This window comes from Thermobia domestica, chromosome 4 (genome assembly GCF_964235325.1).
Source record: "Thermobia domestica chromosome 4, izTheDome1.hap1.1, whole genome shotgun sequence".
NCBI lineage: Eukaryota > Metazoa > Arthropoda > Insecta > Zygentoma > Lepismatidae > Thermobia > Thermobia domestica.
The window spans coordinates 225,453,790-225,477,668 of record NC_137457.1 but is presented as its reverse complement, the minus strand read 5'-3'; the positions used below and the strand labels follow the sequence as shown (position 1 = coordinate 225,477,668).

The 23,879-nt window shown below is 36.7% G+C and overlaps 1 protein-coding gene across 3 annotated transcripts in view; it reads left to right on the top strand.

The window, feature by feature from the left end:
* Positions 1 to 4,577, top strand: part of LOC145683879 (tyrosyl-DNA phosphodiesterase 2-like) — a 73,218-nt gene extending 68,641 nt beyond the window's left edge. For all 3 annotated transcript variants that reach the window (XM_081755511.1, XM_081755512.1, XM_081755510.1), the window contains exon 7: positions 3,965 to 4,577. In XM_081755511.1, coding sequence (XP_081611637.1) covers positions 3,965 to 4,255 — 291 coding nt within the window. In that variant the 3' untranslated portion in view covers positions 4,256 to 4,577. The remainder of the gene's footprint in view (positions 1 to 3,964) is intronic.
* Positions 4,578 to 23,879: the final 19,302 nt, after the last annotated feature.

Here is a 23,879-nt window from a genome sequence, read left to right as displayed (position 1 = left end):
CAAGATAGCTTGAAATTTTATACACACATTTAGTACAACCCTTAGTATTTCCCAGTTGATTTTGAGATATGTACGTTAACACAAGGAAGTCCAGAGGGGATCAAAATTTGAAAAAAAAAATTATAAAAATCCAATTCTCTCTCAAAATTTCCGCTTCAGGGACATGATAGGGAAATGTGAATGATACCGTTTCAAAGGCTGTTCTATTCTGAAGAGAATGAGGTATGAACCATGATCCTAGGATAAATAGGGATAATGATGTAGCTGCTTGACTGAAAGTCCATAATTTCCTTTTAAAAAAAGCCAAAATTTAAAAGGGTTAAGAAACATTGTTTGGGATTAACAGAGGTTAACAACTGAGGATTAATTCAAAATCCAACCCTAATGCTTTCATTTAAATGGCATAATTAGCATTTAATACTAATTCCTAATGCTTTTTCTTCAGTTCGCGACTTGTAATTTACGAGGAGAAAGATTTGATTTAAATCAAAAAAATCGATTTAAATCAAAAAAATCAACAAAAATGATTTTTTTTAAAAAATCATGATTTTTTTCCACCCTGTATTGTACTAAGTTCTGATGGAGTGGGACGATTACGAAAATCGTGTAGCAGTAATTGCACTAAACAAGGTCGGGAAGACAGCAGGTGAGATTTTCAACCTCCTGAAACCCCTATAAATCAGCAAGACATTCGTGTATTGCGCCATACAGCGATACACCGAGACTGGAACGGAGCTGACCGCGCAAGGAGTGGCAGACCACAAGCGGTACGAACCCCGCAGGTCCAGAAAGCAGTCGCAGCAAGAATTCGAAGAAATCCTGTTTGAACACAAAGTAGTGTGATGGCTGCTGAGATGAACATCAGCAGAAATTCCATGTTTCGTGTGCTCAAGAGTGATCTACATCTACGGGCGTATAAGAGGCGGACTGGTCACTTTCTGACCCAAACATTAATGTCGCAAAGGGTCCTTAAATCAAAGAGACAATCTGCATAGAAAGATTCTGTTCACTGACAAAAAGGTGTTTACAATTGAGCAGGCGTACCACGTCCAAAATGACCGTATGTATGCCACGTCATCTACTGCAGCTGCTGAGGCAGCTCCAAGGGTTCAGAGGGCATATCGTCCTGCCTCAGTAATGGTTTGGTGTGGAGTGAGCTACTCAGACACAACCCACCTGCATTTTTGCGAAAAAGGTGTTAAAACTTCTGCCAAGGCGTACTAGCACACAGTGCTAACACCTATAGTGAAACCACTGTCTGCTGCCATGTTCTCTGGAGAAAGGTGGACCTTCCAGCAGGATACCACTCCAGGCCACAAAGCGAAAACAATCCAGGAGTGGCTGGCACGGAACGTCTCCGACTTCATTTCTACCGCTGATTGGCCTTCTAGCAGCCTGGACCTTAACACGTTGGATTACAAACTTTGGGCAGTCTTCAGGCAAAGGTCTGCCATAAACGGCATCTATTGGTCGACAGTCTGAAACAATCCTTAACCAGAGCAGTGAACAATTTTCCCATGGACGTGGTGCGTAATGCCATTGACCAGTGGCCGGACAGACTTCGTGCCTGCATCAAGGCTAAGGGGGAACATTTCGAAAAATGATTCGTGCGTCAGGTGTACAACATAACAATGTAAAACATGACCAAAATAAATTGCCTTGGTGTTAATACTCTCTGTGTTATTCACATTCAAACTACAGACAGTATTTATGATATAACTAGGTATAACAAAGTATTTATTTGCTCTATTTCCTTTTGCTGTCTTGATACGAAATCTTTGTAATTGTCTAAAATGTTTTTGATTTTATGTCTTGAATGTAGTGTGGGACCTTTTTATTTTATTTATTTATTTATTGTTCTTCAACGGAGAATAGAATCTCCAATTACAGAAGATATATAAATAGTTTATATATTATAATATTTATATTATTATACATGATAGTGAATATAAGAATATTGACAATATAGATATCTGACAACGAAAATGATGACTATCATAAAAGTATAAAAGCATTAAATGGTATCCGTATTGCAAGTAAAGTAACCATTAAAAGTGAAATAATTGCTTTACACATTTCTATAGAAACACATGTATTCACATTTTAATGCAATATATATTTTTCTAACTTCTTTGTGTAGAGCGACAGAGGTAATGCTAAATCCAGATCTATCTTTGATATTGATATGCTGTTAAACCTACTGCATATTTTATATTATGGAAAGCCTTTATACATTCCAGTTTTGGGAATATCTACAGTCAACAGCTGTGGGTTACGTAATTAGCCTGGTATAGCATTGAGTCCGATTTTTTGTAAGAAATGACATGTCAATATGAAAATTCTTAATTTTATAAAGAAGTAATTTTTTTTAGATACTTTCTATTTTCTTCTTAAGGGATTTATAATATGGAGCCAGGGGTGTAGCCAAGGGGGGGCCCATCGGGGCCGGCCCCCCCCAAATGGTTTCCTGGCCCCCCCAAATGACCAGCCTTTAAAACATCATAGTAAAATTATCTTGCTTCATTCATTTAAAAGTAATAAAGTTTATTGACAATTAATAATTTATGATAAAATAGTAAGGAGAAATATTGTTTTTTTTTCCATACCGATCGAAAAATAATATAGTATCTCATATAGGACACACTTTTTATCACATGTCAACGCCCTGTCCAGAAATGGCTCCGAAACAGTAAATAAACACAGACGACTGCCGCGCTGCCTTCTGGCCCGGAGTCAAAATATGTGAGACCCATTGACCCAACTTGTAGTGATTCACAAGTTGATGGATGTGCTGCCGAATGGTTTCTCCACACACTGAATTGTAGTCCCAGTTCCTCTTTGTACATGTGTTGGTCTTCTGGCACGTGGTGTTTTCGGGTGTTTCGTCATCGTCCTTAAACTTGTTAAACCATCGCTGCACTGTCCGCGTCGTCACGACACCCTCACCAAAGGCCTGGCATATCGTCTGTCCCGCTACAGCGGCGTTTGACCTCCATTTGAACTCGTTCAGCATACATGCTCTTATGACGCTCTGTGGATGTCCCATGTTCCCTCTGTCTTTACGCAAGTTCACGGTGTGTCTGAATTGCCACAACCAGGTAGTATGTTGGATATACCCACACCAACAATTGACGTTCGCCTTATCTCCACTTGCATTCAACTCACGGTGTGAGGTCCAATTGTACACAGACTTCCACGAAAACGGACAGAACTTTCTTGGTTACCTTTATAGTTATGCACAAAAGTATAGCGTTTGGTCCCGGGCAGTAGTTCTTGATTAAGCATAATAAAAACTATCTTGAATATAATTTATGGATAATAATAATAATAATAATAATAATAATAATAATAATAATAATAATAAGCTAAAATAGTGTTTTTAGTTTTCCACAAGAAAACCAAAATTTTCCTTTCTTTCAGACCTCAAAAACACTAGCAACAACACTTTTTTTGGCTTTGTACATTGTAGCTGGCCCCCCCCCTCATAAACGACGGGCCCCCCCTACACAAACCTGCTGACTACACCCCTGTATGGAGCTCAAACAATCCATGTGTATTCTCATTTGGCATGAAATACATTTATTGTTTATACTGTATGTTCATTAATTCGAACTTAATGGCAGTACTGTTTGGAATGGACAAACACCGTGTGTAGATTTCTTAAAGAATACCTTTCTTTTAAGTTTAATGCCTCGTGGTTATGCTCTGAGGTTAACAAAGACAGTAATGATGATAATGAACAGTGAGGGAATGAAGAAAGCGGGAGGAAACGGGAGAACCCACGCACTAAAAGTAAGCATTCGACCACTGAGCCACCCCGACCTCAAAGCATACTCTTGTGTGGTGCCACTTTTTATTCGTTATCTGATATACCCTAAAGGAAATAACCGCAAGATTTTTAACTTAAGATTTAATTTGATTCAGGTTAATATGAAAGTTTATTTTTCTCTTGATCTTTTTTCAGTTGGAACTAATTGGAGGAATACCGCCAGGCATGGAGGACTTATGGATCACATGTGGTTCAAGGAAGGAATGCAGGTATACGTGGGATACGTTACGTAATACTAACGCTGAGTATCCGGCACGATTTAAACCGAGGATGCGATTTGATAGAGCATACTTACGGAATTCAAGTCCAAGAGCAGTGATACCACAGCATTTTGGTCTAATTGGGATCCAGAAAGTGGCGAACACGCAAACCTTTCCCAGTGATCATTGGGGTATTCATATTTTCTTTAAAATTGAACAACAATAAAACCGAACTGAGTCTTCGTCGTCGTCATAATAATGTAAATACTGATTTTGTGAATTAAACGCGTCAGTTTATTTAATAGTGTTATCTATATTACTGTTTTATGTTTTGTCATAATGTATTACTTAACTCTCATTGCAACTCTGTGTAAAAAGAGTGGAAAAAAACAAATTGTGAAACTTCCAGTCACTTGTATTTTTTAGTTTTTTCATTATTTGTTAGCATAATAAAATCTGCCAATTGAGACTGTAGTATTTTAAAATATTGTACGAACGGTCTAGTTTCTGTATTGAAGGTCTTTTATTAAAGAATTACCTTTTTTGAATGTTGAGTTTTTACCTCATCCTGACTTGCATATATTATTATGGTTCGTGCAGAGCCAAATTAAACTGCAAATGCCTTGAATGTGTTTTGAAAACTGGCGTGTCTGGTGGAAAATAGGTATGTGACCCAAAACATTTTGGATAAATGAAATTGATCAGGAATGAAAGTACTTACAGAGAAAAAGAAAACGGCTAAATAGCAAGAATAAATGAGTGTTATATCTATTTAGTAGTCAGCTTTGTTGCATTTTCTAGTTACATAAAAGTGTATATGCTTTGAAGATAGTCAGGATGAAAGAATTGTACCATCTCAATCTCATAATCTATATATATAAAATTGAAAATCACTGTTTGTGATTCTAAATCTCCTAAACCGCCCGACCGATCTCGATCAAATTTGTCACATGGATGAGGTTCGAGGCTGGTTTTTTTTGGCTATTCACTTTGATGGTAGAACTGAGAGGAGGGGGAGGAGGTATAAGAAAATAAATAAAACTAAATAACTCCTGAACCACTCGACCGATCTTGAGCAATTTTCAACATAGATGAGGTTCAGGCCTGGGATCGTTTTTATGATTTAAATTTGACGCAGCAACGTAAGGGAGGAGAAGGAGGGAATATATATAAAAATCAGTTTATATAAGACTTAAAGTGACCATTTTTCTAACTTAATAATTCTTGAACTATCCGACCGATCTGAATCAAATTTTCAAGATACATGAGGTTCGGATCTGAAAACATTTTTGTAATTTCACTTTAACGGTAGATCCTCGGGGAGGGAAGGGGGACGTATAAATAAAAACTAATACCTTTTGAACCACCTAACCAATCTCGATAAAATTTTCAACATATATGAGAGTCGGGCCTCAGGTGTTTTTTATCATTTACTTTGACGAGCCAGTTTAGGGGAGGGGGAAATATATATATAAAAAAAAATGACCCTTTGTGACTTCATCACTCTTGAACCACCCGACCGATCTCAATAATACTTTCAATATACATGAGTTTAGGGGCAGGGATTACTTTAGGCTAGCAGGGATTACTTTAGGCTATTCACTTTGACGATGCAACGTAGGGGTGGAGGAGGAGGAGAGAAATTTAAAAATGACGGATATTAGTGTTGAATCAATAGTTTTCGGGGTCAATGAGAGAAACAGCGACACTTCTTGTGCTGTTTCAATTCAGGTTCAGCCCTGATAGTTGGGGAAGGGGAGGGGGATAAACATTTAAAAATGACTAATAGTCGAAACCATAGTTTTAGGAGTAGCTGAGATTGAGTGTGACAATTCTGATGCCGTGTGCCGCAGCACGGGAGAAGAGGAGCTATATATAATAATGATCGAAAATGACCAATATTAGTTTCTAATCCATAGTTTTCGGGATCATTCAGATGAACAGTGACATTTCCAAAATTAGCCCCGCCAACTGGGGGAGGGGGAAAGAGAGATAAAAATGATCGAAAATGGCCAATATCAGTGTCAAATTTATAGTTTTCTGGGTCCCTTAGGTGAACAGTGATATTTTCGATCCCGTTTAAATCCAAATTCAAACAACCGGAACTTGGAGAGGAAGAGAGATTTAAAACGCATCGAAAATGATCGATATTAGTGTTGAATCAACATTTTTTAGGGTCGCTGAGAGTGAACGGTGAGACTTCCGACGCCATGGCCCGCAACATGGGGAGGGGGAAATATATATAATATGTATATACATAAATGGTCAAAAATGACCGATGTTAGTGTTGACTTGCGGTCGCCGAGTTGAACAGTGACACTGCTGATGCTGTTTAAATCCATATTCAGCCCCGACAGTTTGGGGATGAGGAGGGGTGACACATTAAAATGATCGAAAATGAGCAATATCGGTGTTGAATCCATAACTTTTGGGGTCACTAAGATGAACATTGATACTTACGATACAGCATAAATCCAAATTCAGACATAAAACTTGGGCATGGGGGACATCATACTTTAGCATAAAATCATGCTATCAATCTACATGTTACATGGTTCGTATCATAAGATATAAAAAGGTAAGAAAAATAGCAATAAAATACATGATATACAAAGATGTGCATTTAAATTATTTATTTCAAACCAGCGAAGCGGGTAATATATGCTAGTTTTATTCTTTTTTTGTTTAGGGACATAAACCTTTTACCCTTATTGCCTACAAATATGTTAACATTTATATAGCTAAGAATGCCACAAATACTACAGAAGATTTTTTGCTTCATATCTGACCATTTTTGAAGGATATTCACTTAAGGAGATACTGCACCGTCACCACAGATCATGTTATATTGGATCCCCAGCATTGTGAACTATCACAAAGCATCGCAGTTTCCATTGCAGCAAGCTCCAGCACAGGATAGACATGGGAATTCTGTCTCACTCCTCTGGAAGTTTTTCAGAGACCACCCAGGATGCGCGGGCGGCGATGTTGAAGACGACGTTTCAGCAGTCCAAAGGCTCAAAAATCCATTGGACTGGCATCTGGGCTTTCACAGGAACGTCTTCAAACGGAATGACACGAATTCCTAACTTCTCTGCCATTTCCTGACAAAAACAGTGATGTTCTGGCAGTATGACTCAAAGCCTTGTCCTATGGCGCCCATTCCATATAATTGTGGGATTTCTCTCCGATAGATAGTGTCAGAATGGGCTCTTGGAAATATCTTTCATTTACCTTCACGTTTCTGTACACCTTGTGTATTATCAACTTACCCTCATATCCGATTCCCGTAACAACATTAAAGCCACAAGGAGCTGCACTCACTGCACTGACGAACAAAGTTGCCACACCCTTTGCCGTCAATATCACTTTATGTGATGGCCTGAATGTGACTACCAACAGTGAGATGGACATATGATGCATTCATTGTGACAACCTTCCTTCCATTTGAAACCCGCCAGGTACTTTTCATACAATTTCCTGCAGTTCGTCTTACGTTCGGCAATGTGACGCGGTAGCAGGTGTTGTACACGGGCGTTCCGCACATTTCAACCTGAGACACTTGCAAATTGTTTTCATAGTTGACGGTGCGAGGTGGCCTATATTACGTTGCATCGGAGATTTTCTTGTCATGCCAATCGACGGATTCTTCTTAGCACTACGGGTGTCACTTTTGCTTGCAGCCCTTCTCCTGGTGGTTTTCGTGAGTGAATGTTTCTCAAGAGGAGCCTGTTATGTATAACACCACAGTACTTTTCGCATTCTCCCGACACTTTCACAATAAGTACGTGCGAGAACTTAGTATGAAAAAAATAATTATGTAACCCTCCCAGCTAGTCCCCATTAGCATCGACGATCCTTTGCCAACGTTCTGGACGGCCATGGATTACATCGCGGTAGAACGTGGTGGGCCGTGAAGCGAAGAAGGTATCAAGTGCTTTTTGCACCTCTACTAGGGATTTGAACTGGCGTCCTCTAAGGTGATTGTCCAAGGAATAGAGCAGCTGATAATCGGACGGTGCAATGTCCGGGAGTATGGCGGATGCAATAGTGTTTCCCATCCAAGGTGTAGAATGGTGTCCCCGGTCATCCTAGCCACGTGAGGCCTAGCCTTGTCCTGTAACACGAGGACCCCTTTGAGATTCAGAAGTGCTTGCTCCAGAGTTATGAGTTTTTCTTGAACACGGCTCAACTGCTGACAGTACAGAGTTGCATAGATGCTCTGACCAGCTGGTAGCAGTTCACGAGCCGCGGGCAGTCAACCAAACACACAGAAGGACCTTCTGATGCAGTGCTGGTTTCGGATGTTTTGTTTGTTCGGAAACGTGCAAGCATAGGCCATTACTGTAATTGGTTGAGTTCAAAATATAAGAAAACAAGAGAGCTGCTGAAAACATGGTGCATATAATTCACTTTATCCATAGTAGTAATTATTTTGGGATTTAATGGGTCTATGTGAATTCCAGCGTTGTCTCTGCAAATTAAATACCTCTCCACTTCTTTTCTAACATGTATGGTATTATGCTGTATTAGTTGCGAAGACGATACTCTCAGAGCTTTCGCCAGATCGTCATTGGTTTTCAAACACTTTCTCTTTTCCTTTCATAAACCCTACAAATTGTTTTCCAGTGCGATCTATCCGATGGTTTTAGTAGTTTTTAATATTGAATGTAGAGCGGAGGAAGGGAGTGGACTTATTTTTATAGTAGAATATTCTGGTATTTTACCCAAGTGCGAAGTGCTTTCCCCGCTGATCCAGTGGCCAGCATTCTCGTCTTTGGCGCACTAGGTTTCGGTTCCCGGTGAGAGAGCTTTGAAATTTAAAGGTATTACGGTGATTCGAATTTCATCTTAAACTGTAGACCTACGTCTTATTTAGCCTCAGGGCTAAATAGGGAAGCAAAACTATCCAACACACCAAGTGAATAGTTACTTAAGCTGCCATTGTACCCAAGATCCTGCTTCCGTGATGCTAGATTGCTCATTTGTTGTTCGCCATTGCAATTGCTACTATTAAAGGTTCAGATTTAAAGGCTCTCGTGCTGGTATCCTGCTGATTTGCATTTTGTCACAGATCTTTTCATTCATTTTTTGTGTGCCCATCTTCATTGTACTATTCTAAATATTATTTTTGCTATTACATACTTTTGCATTAGCAGCTATGCACATTATCTTATTTTGTAGTTAAGCTTACACTTCATTTATATTTGAACTTTCCTGAGTCAATCCATTCTAAGTGATCAAGCATGTGCCGCTCGACCATCTCCAAAAAATCTAAGAATGCTTAACCTATATAAGGGTACTTCAAAACCACAATTAATTATTTCTTACAACATCCCATGGCGACACAGGCGCCCGCGCCATTTTGCGTTATTTCGATGTTAGGCATTTATGTTGTTTTGAATATCTCAGCATTCCTTTGTCCTACAAAATTGAAAATTGCTGGACGTCTCCAACTCGTGCAGAGCTAAAACTTTGACCTCTTAACATTTTTGCCTGCCAAAACCATTTGAAGAGGGTGAAATCAGGGCCTACGGTAGCAACATTTTTGGACATTGAAAACATGTTTGGGAAGAGGACAACGTACGTAGAGATCTGAATTTGTGTGTGCATGTAGTCCGGGGTCATAAGTCAATACACAAAAATGTACAGGCCTGTAGCTGCTCCCAAAGGCCTGGAAAAAATCGTAAACGTGGGGAATTACGCCAATTTAGCATATTTCACTGTCCAAAATCTCCAATGGGTCTGGACAGAAAAATCTGAAATTTTGGGAATAGTTAGTAATTTAGTATACCATAACACACAACAAAGCGCGTTTTGTATTTTGAACAGAAGGGGGTCGACGTCATTACTTAATACTTTGACTCCCTCCTCCTCCCTCTAAAAAATTTGCCTTCATTCTAGAGCAAAAATTAAAGAATTAAAATTAGATTCGGAGAGCACAAGAAGGAAATTCTTTGTAAGTCGAGATAGTGTAAATGGCAAGAGGCTGTATTACTTTGAAAGAAATGTTCATTTCTATTGTTACAATTTTTGAGTTGTCAGCCAACTATCTTGGAAACATTCAAAAAATCGTCATTAATTTTAAATAATATATGAATACCGTCAATCATTCCAGCTCTGACTCTCACTTCAAACTATCGGGGATGGACCTACACAGGGAGTAATCAACCCCCCCCAACACCCTCCTAACACCTCTCCAAATTTCATTACACACACCCCTGGATGGTAAAGGAATACTCCCCAAAATCCAATTGTATCAATCAGTATCATATTGGTTATTTATTACATCAAGTTAAAAAAGGTTTAGCTTTTACGAAAGAAGGCAATATTCTTATTTATTTATTTCATTTCAAAATACGAAGTGACGTCGTTCGCATGTACAGCTTCGAGTACCACATGACCTCATTGTTTCGGGTGATGTTTCGATCAAAACAATTGACAAAGCAGACCTGCTCATAACTACCCTCCTGGGCTCCGCGATCGTTTCTGAGAAAAGACATTGATGGACAGATGCAGATGACTGAAATTGGCAGTCTTGAGCGGTCATTCACCTACCTTCTCCTCAATAAGAAAAAATGTAACAATATAATAATAAAGCCACCGCGGTGATTTTAGCAGACATTTGTCCGCAGACAAAACGAAAATTCACGGGGTTGCCAGGGTTTAAATGTATACTATCAAAATCAATCACGCTATTTCTAGTGCAAAGTCAAAGACGCCTCGCGTTTTTAAGTTAATATGCACACATGTGTACTATCTAATTTAATTTTTATGTATATATAAGTAGTAAGGGCGTAACCCTATCTAAATTTTGATTATCCAATTTGGGGCCTCGTGGACCACAGTGAATGAATCAGGGATGCTTTGGCCCGGGATTGCGTCACTTATTGAAATTTTGCTTATGCTTATTCAGGGGCCATGCACGCTAGTGCGAATGAGTCAGAGGTACCTTGGCCCTGCTATGACGTCATTGAATTGGGAGTTTTGGATCAAATGTTATGATGATTCTTTTAAAATTACTAAAAATTTGGTCTTGATGATTCATTACGTTATGAAATAGTACAGGTTTACAAATGCTTTTTATTTTTCGTTCCCTTTTATGACATAAAATTTGGAGATTGTTATCCCTTTGATGAGATGGACTAACACTGGTGCAAATGAAATGTTTAGTTTTACGTCCCACGGTTATGCCGTTTAGGCTAAAGGAGACGGTGACGATGAGAAATGAATGAAAGTGTGGGAGAAAATTGGAGTATCCTGAGCATAATGTTACCCACCACAAAACTACTTTCGCGGGGTTTGAACCAGGGACCACATACAGCAGAAGTGAACGCTCTACCACTGAGCCACCGCACCCCTACTGGTATGAATGAATTCCCAAATTATCAACTTTTGAGAGTCGATCGCACGGGGAAGGGGGCGGGAGGAGTATGTGCGTATCTACGAAACGACCTAAAAGTGAAAGTGGTGAGTCAATCGCCTAATATTTATACATGCGAGAGTGAATTCCTTATATTAGAAGTGAATTTAAACCACCAGAAGGTGCTTTTAGCAGTGGTGTATAGACCACCTAAAGCAAAATTTGACAACTTTCTAAACGAGATATCTAAATATATTCCTGTATACCAACATATCATGGTTTTTGGGGATACGAATTATGACTTACTTTCGATGAAAGATGAGTGTAAAAAGTACAAAGAATCCCTTCTCTCACTCAACCTTTCACTGTGTGCGTTGAAGGCAACGCACCATACAATGTATAGTGAAAGCCGCCTAGATCATATTATAACTGCAGACCCCTCTAGAATTGTCAGTCATGGGCAATTTCCTGCCCCCGGCTTTTCACGTCATGATTTAATGTACGCTAGCTATTCACTAAAAGTTCCTAAATATAGACCTAAAATCTCCACTTTTAGAAATTTAAAACACATAAATGATGAAGCATTAGAAAGGGACGCAGCGCAAATACCCTGGAATGACATTCTAATTATACCTTCCACTGAAGGCAAGCTAGAATTATTCAATAGCTTTATTCACACTCTCCTCAATAAACATGCACCTAAAAAAACCAAAAGATTTAAAAAAAACCCTGCTAACCCATGGATCACACCAGACATTTTGCAGCTCATGAAAGAACGGGACTTGGCATATCAGAAACTTAAATGGTCCAGGAAAATTAATCCTAGTGATTCTGCCAATACTTTTGAAGAATATAGAATCCTCAGAAATAAATGTACACAAAAAGTTCGAACTGCTAAAATTAAATTTGCGGCTGATCTATGCACTCAAAGTAATAACCCCAAATATCTTTGGAATAAGTTGCGCATGTTCGGTATAGGAAACCGTAAGACTGACGTACAATCTATACACATTCCGCTTAACGAACTAAACGATCACTTTGCTCAGGTCCCTACTATAGACGATGTTACAAAAGAATCTACTATGAAAAACATACGCGAAAACCCAAGCATCCATGAAAAATTTAAATTTAGAACAGTTTCTGTCCTAGAAATAGAGGTAGCTCTGAAAAAAATTACATCCAATTCAATAGGGGCGGATGACATCCCACTACAATTCCTTAAGAAGATCAGGAGATATATTCTGTTCCCTTTAATGGACATATGTAATTCCTCTCTACTTTCGGGTTGTTTTCCTAGCCAGTGGAAATTTTCTCTCATTCATCCCCTCAAGAAAAAAGCACAACCACTAACGGCGAACGATTATAGACCAATAAACGTGACGCCGTGTATTTCGAAAGTTTTGGAGTTTATTGTATTAAATCAAATGTCTGATTTTATAACTTCCCATTATCTCTTATGTCCATATCAATCTGGCTTTAAAAAAGGACACTCCACACATACGGCTCTTATAAAAATTACAGATGACATTAGAGAAAGCATAGATAAGAAACAACTCACAATACTTTTACTTTTAGATTTCACTAAAGCATTCCAGTCGGTCGATCACGAAATTCTTCTAACAAAACAAGTCACTCTTTCATTTCACAGATACGTCGGTTATGGTTTCGTTCGTACATTCAGAATAGATATCAGCGTGTTTCTGTTCTGGACAATCAAAGTTCATGGACAACTGTGCACTGTGGAGTTAGTCAAGGAACGGTCTTAGCACCGATTCTGTTCTCTATGTACATAAATGACTTGTCTCAACAAATTCGCCACCTTAAATATCACTTATATGTAGATGATGTTCAAGTATATACTTCGACAGATCTTGGAGACATAAACGACACTATCTCACTCATAAATTTAGACCTTGAGCGCATAAGTGCCTGGGCCCAATCTAATAATTTATATCTAAATCCCAATAAATCTAAATGTATCATAATAGGTTCGAGAAATATCCTCTCCAGACTGCAGAGCACCGCACTTCCTAAAATTACATTAAATGGCACACATATAGCTTTTGATGAAAAAGTGAAAAATCGGGGCCTCATATTTGATCAGAATCTTCTATGGGCGGATCATATAAATCATGTATGCAAAAAGACGTTTGGTGCATTGCACTCTCTATACCGTTTGAAAAATACGTTGCCTTATCCAATTAAGGCATCTATAGTACAAAGCCTTGTACTATCACATGTTGATTATTGCATTGGAGCTTATGGCAACGTAAATAAAGAAGCGCTAAGAAAGTTACAGAGGGTTCAGAATGCATGCGTTCGGTATGTTTTTAATCTTAAACGTTCAGATCACTTGACGCCATTTTTTAATGAATTGGGCTGGCTAGATATCCAAGCTCGCTACATATGTCAATCAATGACAATTTTATTTAAAGTTTTGACATTTGGTGTGCCTATATATCTTCACAATAAACTACAGCATGTTAGAGATAGCCACAATCGTGATACTCGCTCTAGCAGATCAACACTGCTGTCGATACCTCGTCATAATACGAATCAAATGGCTAATTCATTCACAATCTCTGGTATTAGAGAATGGAACAGACTTCCACCAGATGTAAGGAATTCACCTTCAATTGCGACATTCAAAAGAAATTTGAAGCAATATCTGATAGCCTTAGCCAATGTACACCAATCTCTGGAATGATGTTTTTTTTTTTTTTTTTTTCATAAAGCTGAGCAGTAGCAACCAATTGTAAACAGAAACTTGAGGTATGTATCTATAATACTAGGTTAGTGGGGAGGTATGGGGGAGGGGGGAATGTAAGGTAGTATACTTTTAAGAATACATATATCGTTCTGTGTATGCTGTGTGTATAGTTTTCTTGTTTTTATGATAAATAGTATGAGGGTATGGGGGGAGGGGGTATGTAAAGGAGCACATTCGTGTGTAGGAGTATATGTGTGTGTAGGTATATATGCATTAATGTAGTAATTGTATTTTTTATGGATTTGACATCAATTGTAGTATGTATATCTTGTATACATTTGAGTTGGTTGAGTGTAAGAAAAGGCAAACATAGCCTTAACTCTGCCGTTAAATAAATAAATAAATAAAATGAATTAGGGGTATTTGGTTTGAGCTAATATGTTCGTTTGACGTCACTGAACTGGGATTTTTAGCTTGGAGGTTATGATGGCTTTTTCGTTCCCTTTTATGGGTATAAAATTACTAAAACAAGGTTTGATCTCTTTCTTGATGATCTATTACATTATGAATTAGTAGACCCCAGTAATAGTATAAATTAGTATTAGTATTAATATGAAACTCGAAAACTTTGGAGTTCCTCCGTGGCTAACCAGTTAGCGTATACGCCTTTAACGTGAGAGACCAGGGTTCGATTCCCGGAAGGAGCTCATGCGGTTTGGATTTCACGTTAATTAGTAGGTTCTATCCTCGCTGCTGAACGGGACGTTAAACTCAAAATCAACTTAACTCGAAAACTTTGGGAGGAATACTTGATTTTGGTTAAGGTTTAGTTTCATTCATGGAACTTATGGGACTCGAACCACGATATTCAATTGTCAAAAAGTGTGTCCAGGAAAGTATACATTTATTTGAGACGCATAAAAGAAGGGGAGGGGCGATCCCGGACTTGGTTAACAATAATAATTTATATTGTATTCGTTTGTGGATTAAATAAAACTGTTGGAAAGATTTAAAAAGATTTAAATAAAACTGTTGGAAAGATTCTTTGTGTATTGACTTATAATCATATGTTAAAAAAGAATCGTCAACTATATCGTGTTATATATGCTTACGTATTCGTTGTCACAGTATCGTAGGCATTGTTTGTTCGAACAAGTACGGTGTTTAATTGTCAACTAGTGTGTAATGGTTTGTTTACTTTGAAAAAATATATTCATTCTTTGAGAAGGAGAAAAGGGATGAGATGATGTTATTTTGGAACTAGTTAGTACCTCTCGTTTTCGTCTGTGACGTCACATTTACTTTCTGCTTCAAACTAATTGGTTCATTGTAATAACGATTAATCATACTTCTGTAACGAGATAACATTGAGGAGTTATTTCTTATGACAAACAAGAACATTTATGTGTAATGGTTTACTTTGAAAGAATACATTCATTCCTAGAGAAGGTAAAAGAGGGAAGTGATGAGCTGAACCTAGTTACAACCTTTCATTTCCGTTCGTGGATAAATAATAATGACGTCATGAGTATAGGCTTTTATAGGGCATGGGTACATGAACGAACATAAAATTTCATGATTGGTGGATTAATTTGGCAGAACCAAAGTCATGGTCTCCAGAACTAATTTTAGTATTTGATCACCTAAAATTGCTAATGATATAATTTGGGAAGGTTTCTAACCTCATGTATTTTCTTTATTATGTTATAGACATTCATTGTCTAGATTTAGTTTCCGAAGGTCAAGAGTTTGATTCTCGATGAGAGCTTATATGACTTCGATATTAACTTAAATTCTTGTGCTGTTTAGGATTTATGCTCTACATAGACATTGTGTGAGCTCTTCAAAGTAGAGTTTACTGTCACTTTATTTACATATAATGAGGATATGCGTACCTTAATGCACTCCTCTTAAGCTTTTTGATAAGAGAGAACCACGATACTTTAAGGTTACGTTCTTGGTCATGTTGTTAGTTCGTGTAATTTATATCTTAAATAACATTGACGGTTTAGTTAAAATCATCATCTCAAAATATTGTAGCCAAAAATTTTCAGTGAGTGCAAAGAGGGAATTGTTTCACGGTTAACCGTCAAACCTTATCCGATTTTTAACTATTCGATTAACAAATAAACGTTTTTTTAATTATTCGATTAACAAATAAACGGTTTTTAACTATTCGTGTGTTACATGTGCTTACGTATTTGTTTTCAGTATCATTGCCATTCTTTTGTTATTGCATATTAAACATATACAGTATTTAATTGTCAAATAGTGTGTAATGGTTTACTTTGAAAGGATATATTTATTCTTTGGGAAGGATAAAAGGGATGGGATGATGTGATTTTGGACCTAGCTTGTACCTCTAGTTTCCGTTCGTGGATTAAATAAAAAGATGACTCTTTGCTTAAATCTGATTAGTTCATTCTTCGAGCGATTTTTTAAACGCTGCGCGTTTGTTGATCAGTAAGCGCTTCATTGATGGAAACAATGTTGCCAGATTTTGAAAATCTAAACTGCTCCGATTCTTTTTCGAAACGGTTCCGCTGAGTGCAAGAATTTTCAAAACTAAAAATTTTGAAAACTAAAAATTTTCAAAGTAAAAAAATTTAAACAAACTTTTCAAAACAAAAAAAAATTTCGAACCAAACTTTTCAAATAAAAAATTAAACAAAAAATGTCAAACAAAAATTTCAAACTAAAAGATCTCAAATAAAATTTTGAAACAAATTTTGAAAATCTAAAACTTTTAAAACAAAAAAATAAAACCAAACTTTCTGGAACGAAATTTTTTAAAGTTAAAGTTTTCGAACTTAATATTTCCAACCGAATTTGAAAACTAAAAACTTTTCGAACCAAATTTTAAAACAAGTTTTTCGAACTCAGAAAGTTTCAAACTTAAAACTTGCAAATCAAAATTTCAAACAAAGTTTTCGATCTAAAAGTTTGAACTAAAAAAATGGAAGTCAAAGTTCAAACTAAAAATTTTCGAACTCAGAAAGTTTAAAATCAAAATTTGAAACTCAAGTTTCGAATTAAAAATATTTTCGAACTACAATTATCAAACTCAAACTTTTCGAAAATCTTAACAGAGATTGAAAGTGATCACCTAAACAGATTACATCGTAGATTGTGAATTGTTGCTAAAGTTGAAAGTGCAGTCAGTTTAACGACTTTTAGTTTACTGATTTGAATTTTAATTATCTTGGAGAAGTATTCAGAATCAAATTTGATATATGATGATGAACCGTTTGGCTAGTAATTGCTAGTCATTTATTTCGTAACGGAACATTGAGATGAAGTCTCAAGCTCATCTCATAAGACAAACTATCTAGTCAGCCCTAACTCACAAATCGTTTCGCTAGCCAAAAACCGTTGGTAAGCTGTATCTTTTAGTAATGTAACACAGTTTACGGTTTAAGATTTATATTGTCTTGAGAAGGATTGAGTTCGTTTATGTTACGAACCCGTTGGCCAGCCATAGCCTGATTTCACATCGTAGCTCACGAAAGCAATCTTGTTGTAGTTGTTTAGCCGTGACCATTTTGTCTGGACATAGCCTGTACGATCACCAGGAATGAAATACTACTTAGTTTAGCGACCATTAAGACGTGAAATAAGGTGAAATCTGAACCATTAAATGTTAAGACACCCTGCTTTAGAATAAAGAAAAATGTGTTTCCTTACCTGGAGTCGAACTCCGGATCGATTTCGCAAAGGTGTAGATTTTTGAATAACTTTAAGAAAAGGACATATTTCGTTTAGCACAGCAATTCATATCTTATGAGCTGGGAACTCGGACCTCAAAATCGACGTCTGCTTAGTTGTTAAAAGCAATGAACCAATTTTCCATTTACATTACCAAACCCTTTAAAATATTAAGTCAGCTTCTGCGATATTGAAATTGCATTTTAAAAAAATCACATGCGAAGGCGAAGATGACGAAAGAGCGGCTTCTTGCACAAGTTTCGTAACGAAAAGATTTTCATTACTTCAGTATCATAGTTTTTTTTTGGTCATAGATGAAGAATGCAGAATTTGCAGTTTTTCTTTATGACATCATTCAGCTCTGTCATATTTGCATTCTCTCTCTCTAAATTGTGTTACTGGTGCTTAGTTTCTAAGATATCAGTCCTGTGTTTGTAACATTGAACTTGTCATTTACTGCAATAGTGATTTCCTACGGAACCGTGTTACCTAGTGATGCTATAATGTTGCATTGAATCCAATTTTTTCTGGTGCAAGAGGTTTTCAGTTCGATTCCTTTAGAGTGCTTCCCGTCGTTTTCATGGGATTATCAGTGAAATCATGTTACTTATTTCATGAGAGATCTTGCCAGTAGTGAATGATGCTACATTGAATTCAATTTACTATGGTGGAAGAGCTTCCCTCATAAGATTGTAAATGAAGAAAAAAACTGTTACGATGCCATGGTTCGGCTTTCCTTGTGTAAAAGAAGTGAACGATTTATCGTTTTGATCTGATATTGTTTTGTACCATGGTGCTGTAATACGAGTGATTTGTATTAAATAACATTCATAAGAAGATCGATTCCGGCTGGAAAACAATTTCATAAAAGTGAACAAGTGCATCTAATGCGAAAATGATTCTAGTTTGATCTTGCTGACGCTCACTATTTTAAGTGAAATTTTTATACGATAAAAGTACTGCACGAACAGTCTGTGCCTACTCTTAAAACTTCATTATATTTTCATTGAAACCAATACAAGTAATACATTTGTATTCAAAAAATGTAATCAGTATGTACTGTAATAAACAACATTGTGTGTGTGTGTGTGTTTGTGTGTGTGTGTGTGTGTGATGTTACTCTAAACAACAGTCTTTTTAATGAATGGTTTTTAAATTATTGTTGTGGTATCTGCTATCCGAGAAAAACTGAGGCCTGCAAAATGATCTTCCTCAACTCAGTGACCTTGCTTGTTTCATGTTAAGTATATCATTATCTCCATCAAATATTTTGTTTCTGTTTTACGTCGTGATGACTCAATGACAGAGGTGTGTAAGGTCCCTGGTTCGATCTTAGCTAACGCCAAGTTGCTTAGTGGTGAACAAAACGCCGTGTGCGTGGGTTTTCTCAGGGTTCTCCACACTATATTTAATCCATCATTACATTTATTTCTCATCATTATCGTCTCCTTTGGGCCTCGGTGGCTCAGTGGTAGAGCGTTCACCTCTGGTGCTGGGGGTCTCGGGTTCGATCTCAGCCCCAGCCAAGTGAACTTTGTGGTGGACAAACACCATGTGCGTGGGTTTTCTCGGGGTTCACCCGTTTCCTCCCACTTCATTCCACCATTTCATTCATTACTCATAACCACCGTCTCCTTTAGCCTAACCGGCATAACCGTGGGACGTAAAACTCAAAGATTTAATTTTTTCGTCTCCTTTAGCCTAGTTGGCATAACCGTAAGACGTAAAATTCAAAAATTTAATTTAATTTCTCTTTACGTGTAAAATTGATTAATTAAAGTTTTGTGTCACTAGGCTGTGTAAGACTTGAACGATAGAACCTGAACCACCACGAGTGTTTCTTTGTTCTCTTAACAGTACCGAGGACGTAAATCTTATGTTCCTAGACTGCATAAGACGTGAACGACAAAATCTGAACCACCATAAATGTTTTATGTTGTCTCAACAATACCGAGGCTGTATAAGACGTGGACCTGCAGTTCAAAGTGAAATTCGAATCATCATAAATGTAGCTTTACCAAATATTTGTTTCTATTTTACGTATAAAATTGAAAATGTTTATGACCTTAGGCTGTATAAGACTTGAACGTACTTCTGTCGATTGTGTACTTAAGTCCGTAATAATAACACCGAAAATCGAACCTGGACTTAGCCACTTGAATCTCAAATGGGCTTAAGGAAAGATTTTTTACCGTAATGCATTCAACCTGAAAAATGATGATTAGCACTTTGTCCTTCAAGTGAGAAGAGTGAGAGGTAAGGAAATACTTCCGTACTTGACGTCACATGAATGAAATTCTGTCCATCTTAGCATTTTGTTCGTTCTGTGTTTGACCAGTAAGCTGTTATCCGTTTCATACAAGTTCAAATGTTAATGTAAAGGCTAATATTTATTAAATCACGTCTTAATGGTCGCTAAACTAAGTAGTATTTCATTCCTGGTGATCGTACAGGCTATGTCCAGACAAAATGGTCACGGCTAAATAACTACAACAAGATTGCTTTCGTGAGCTACGATGTGAAATCAGGCTATGGCTGGCCAACGGGTTCATTACATAAACGAACTCAATCCTTCTCAAGGCAATATAAATCTTAAACCGTAAACTATGTTACATTACTAAAAGTTACGGCTTACCAACGGTCTTTGGCTAGCGAAACGATTTGTGAGTTAGGGCTGACTAGATAGTTTGTCTTATGAGATGAGCTTGAGACTTCATCTCAATGTTCCGTTACGAAATAAATGACTAGCAATTACTAGCCAAACGGTTCATCATCATATATCAAATTTGATTCTGAATACTTCTCCAAGATAATTAAAATTCAAATCAGTAAACTAAAAGTCGTTAAACTGACTGCACTTTCAACTTTAGCAACAATTCACAATCTACGATGTAATCTGTTTAGGTGATCACTTTCAATCTCTGTTAAGATTTTCGAAAAGTTTGAGTTTGATAATTGTAGTTCGAAAATATTTTTAATTCGAAACTTGAGTTTCAAATTTTGATTTTAAACTTTCTGAGTTCGAAAATTTTTAGTTTGAACTTTGAGTTCGAATTTTTTAGTTCAAAATTTTAGATCGAAAATTTTTAGTTTAAAATATTGATTTGCAAGTTTTAAGTTTGAAACTTTCTGAGTTCGAAAAAAACTTGTTTAAAAATTTGGTTCGAAAAGTTTTTAGTTTTCAAATTTGGTTTGAAATATTAAGTTCGAAAATTTTAACTTTAAAAAATTTAGTTCAGAAAAGTTTTTTAAAATGTTTTTAGTTTTAAAAGTTTTAGATTTTCAAAATTTGTTTCAAAATTTTATTTGAAATCTTTTAGTTTGAAATTTTTGTTTGACATTTTTGTTTAATTTTTATTTGAAAATTTCAGTTCGAATATTTTTTGTTTTGAAAAGTTTGTTTAAATTTTTTTACTTTGAAAATTTTTAGTTTTCAAAATTTTTAGTTTTGAAAATTCTTGCACTCAGCGGAACCGTTTCGAAAAAGAATCGGAGCAGTTTAGATTTTCAAAATCTGGCAACATTGTTTCCATCAATGAAGCGCTTACTGATCAACAAACGCGCAGCGTTTAAAAAATCGCTCGAAGAATGAACTAATCAGATTTAAGCAAAGAGTCATATTTTTATTTAATCCACGAACGGAAACTAGAGGTACTAGCTAGGTCCAAAATCACATCATCCCATCCCTTTTATCCTTCCCAAAGAATAAATATATCCTTTCAAAGTAAACCATTACACACTATTTGACAATTAAATACTGTATATGTTTAATATGCAATAACAAAAGAATGGCAATGATACTGAAAACAAATACGTAAGCACATGTAACACACGAATAGTTAAAAACCGTTTATTTGTTAATCGAATAGTTAAAAAACCGTTTATTTGTTAATCGAATAGTTAGAAAATTTTTGGCTACAATATTTTGAGATGATGATTTTAACTAAACCGTCAATGTTATTTAAGATATAAATTACACGAACTAACAACATGACCAAGAACGTAACCTTAAAGTATCGTGGTTCTCTCTTATCAAAAAGCTTAAGAGGAGTGCATTAAGGTATGCATATCCTCATTATATGTAAATAAAGTGACAGTAAACTCTACTTTGAAGAGCTCACACAATGTCTATGTAGAGCATAAATCCTAAACAGCACAAGAATTTAAGTTAATATCGAAGTCATATAAGCTCTCATCGAGAATCAAACTCTTGACCTTCGGAAACTAAATCTAGACAATGAATGTCTATAACATAATAAAGAAAATACATGAGGTTAGAAACCTTCCCAAATTATATCATTAGCAATTTTAGGTGATCAAATACTAAAATTAGTTCTGGAGACCATGACTTTGGTTCTGCCAAATTAATCCACCAATCATGAAATTTTATGTTCGTTCATGTACCCATGCCCTATAAAAGCCTATACTCATGACGTCATTATTATTTATCCACGAACGGAAACGAAAGTTTGTAACTAGGTTCAGCTCATCACTTCCCTCTTTTACCTTCTCTAGGAATGAATGTATTCTTTCAAAGTAAACCATTACACATAAATGTTCTTGTTTGTCATAAGAAATAACTCCTCAATGTTATCTCGTTACAGAAGTATGATTAATCGTTATTACAATGAACTAATTAGTTTGAAGCAGAAAGTAAATGTGACGTCACAGACGAAAACGAGAGGTACTAACTAGTTCCAAAATAACATCATCTCATCCCTTTTCACCTTCTCAAAGAATGAATATATTTTTTCAAAGTAAACAAACCATTACACACTAGTTGACAATTAAACACCGTACTTGTTCGAACAAACAATGCCTACGATACTGTGACAACGAATACGTAAGCATATATAACACGATATAGTTGACGATTCTTTTTTAACATATGATTATAAGTCAATACACAAAGAAGCTTTTTAAATCTTTCCAACAGTTTTATTTAATCCACAAACGAATACAATATAAATTATTATTGTTAACCAAGTCCGGGATCGCCCCTCCCCCTCTTTTATGCGTCTCAAATAAATGTATACTTTCCTGGACACACTTTTTGACAATTGAATATCGTGGTTCGAGTCCCATAAGTTCCATGAATGAAACTAAACCTTAACCAAAATCAAGTATTCCCCCCAAAGTTTTCGAGTTAAGTTGATTTTGAGTTTAACGTCCCGTTCAGCAGCGAGGATAGAACCTACTAATTAACGTGAAATCCAAACCGCATGAGCTCCTTCCGGGAATCGAACCCTGGTCTCTCACGTTAAAGGCGTATACGCTAACTGGTTAGCCACGGAGGAACTCCAAAGTTTTCGAGTTTCATATTAATACTAATACTAATTTATACTATTACTGGGGTCTACTAATTCATAATGTAATAGATCATCAAGAAAGAGATCAAACCTTGTTTTAGTAATTTTATACCCATAAAAGGGAACGAAAAAGCCATCATAACCTCCAAGCTAAAAATCCCAGTTCAGTGACGTCAAACGAACATATTAGCTCAAACCAAATACCTCTAATTCATTCATACCAGTAGGGGTGCGGTGGCTCAGTGGTAGAGCGTTCACCTCTGCTGTATGTGGTCCCTGGTTCAAACCCCGCGAAAGTAGTTTTGTGGTGGGTAACAGTATGCTCGGGATACTCCAATTTTCTCCCACACTTTCATTCATTTCTCATCGTCACCGTCTTCTTTAGCCTAAACGGCATAACCGTGGGACGTAAAACTAAACATTTCATTTGCACCAGTGTTAGTCCATCTCATCAAAGGGATAACAATCTCCAAATTTTGTCATAAAAGGGAACGAAAAATAAAAAGCATTTGTAAACCTGTACTATTTCATAACGTAATGAATCAAGACCAAATTTTTAGTAATTTTAAAAGAATCATCATAACATCTGATCCAAAACTCCCAATTCAATGACGTCATAGCAGGGCCAAGGTACCTCTGACTCATTCGCACCAGCGTGCATGGCCCCTGAATAAGCATAAGCAAAATTTCAATAAGTGACGCAATCCCGGGCCAAAGCATCCCTGATTCATTCACTATGGTCCACGAGGTCCCAAATTGGATA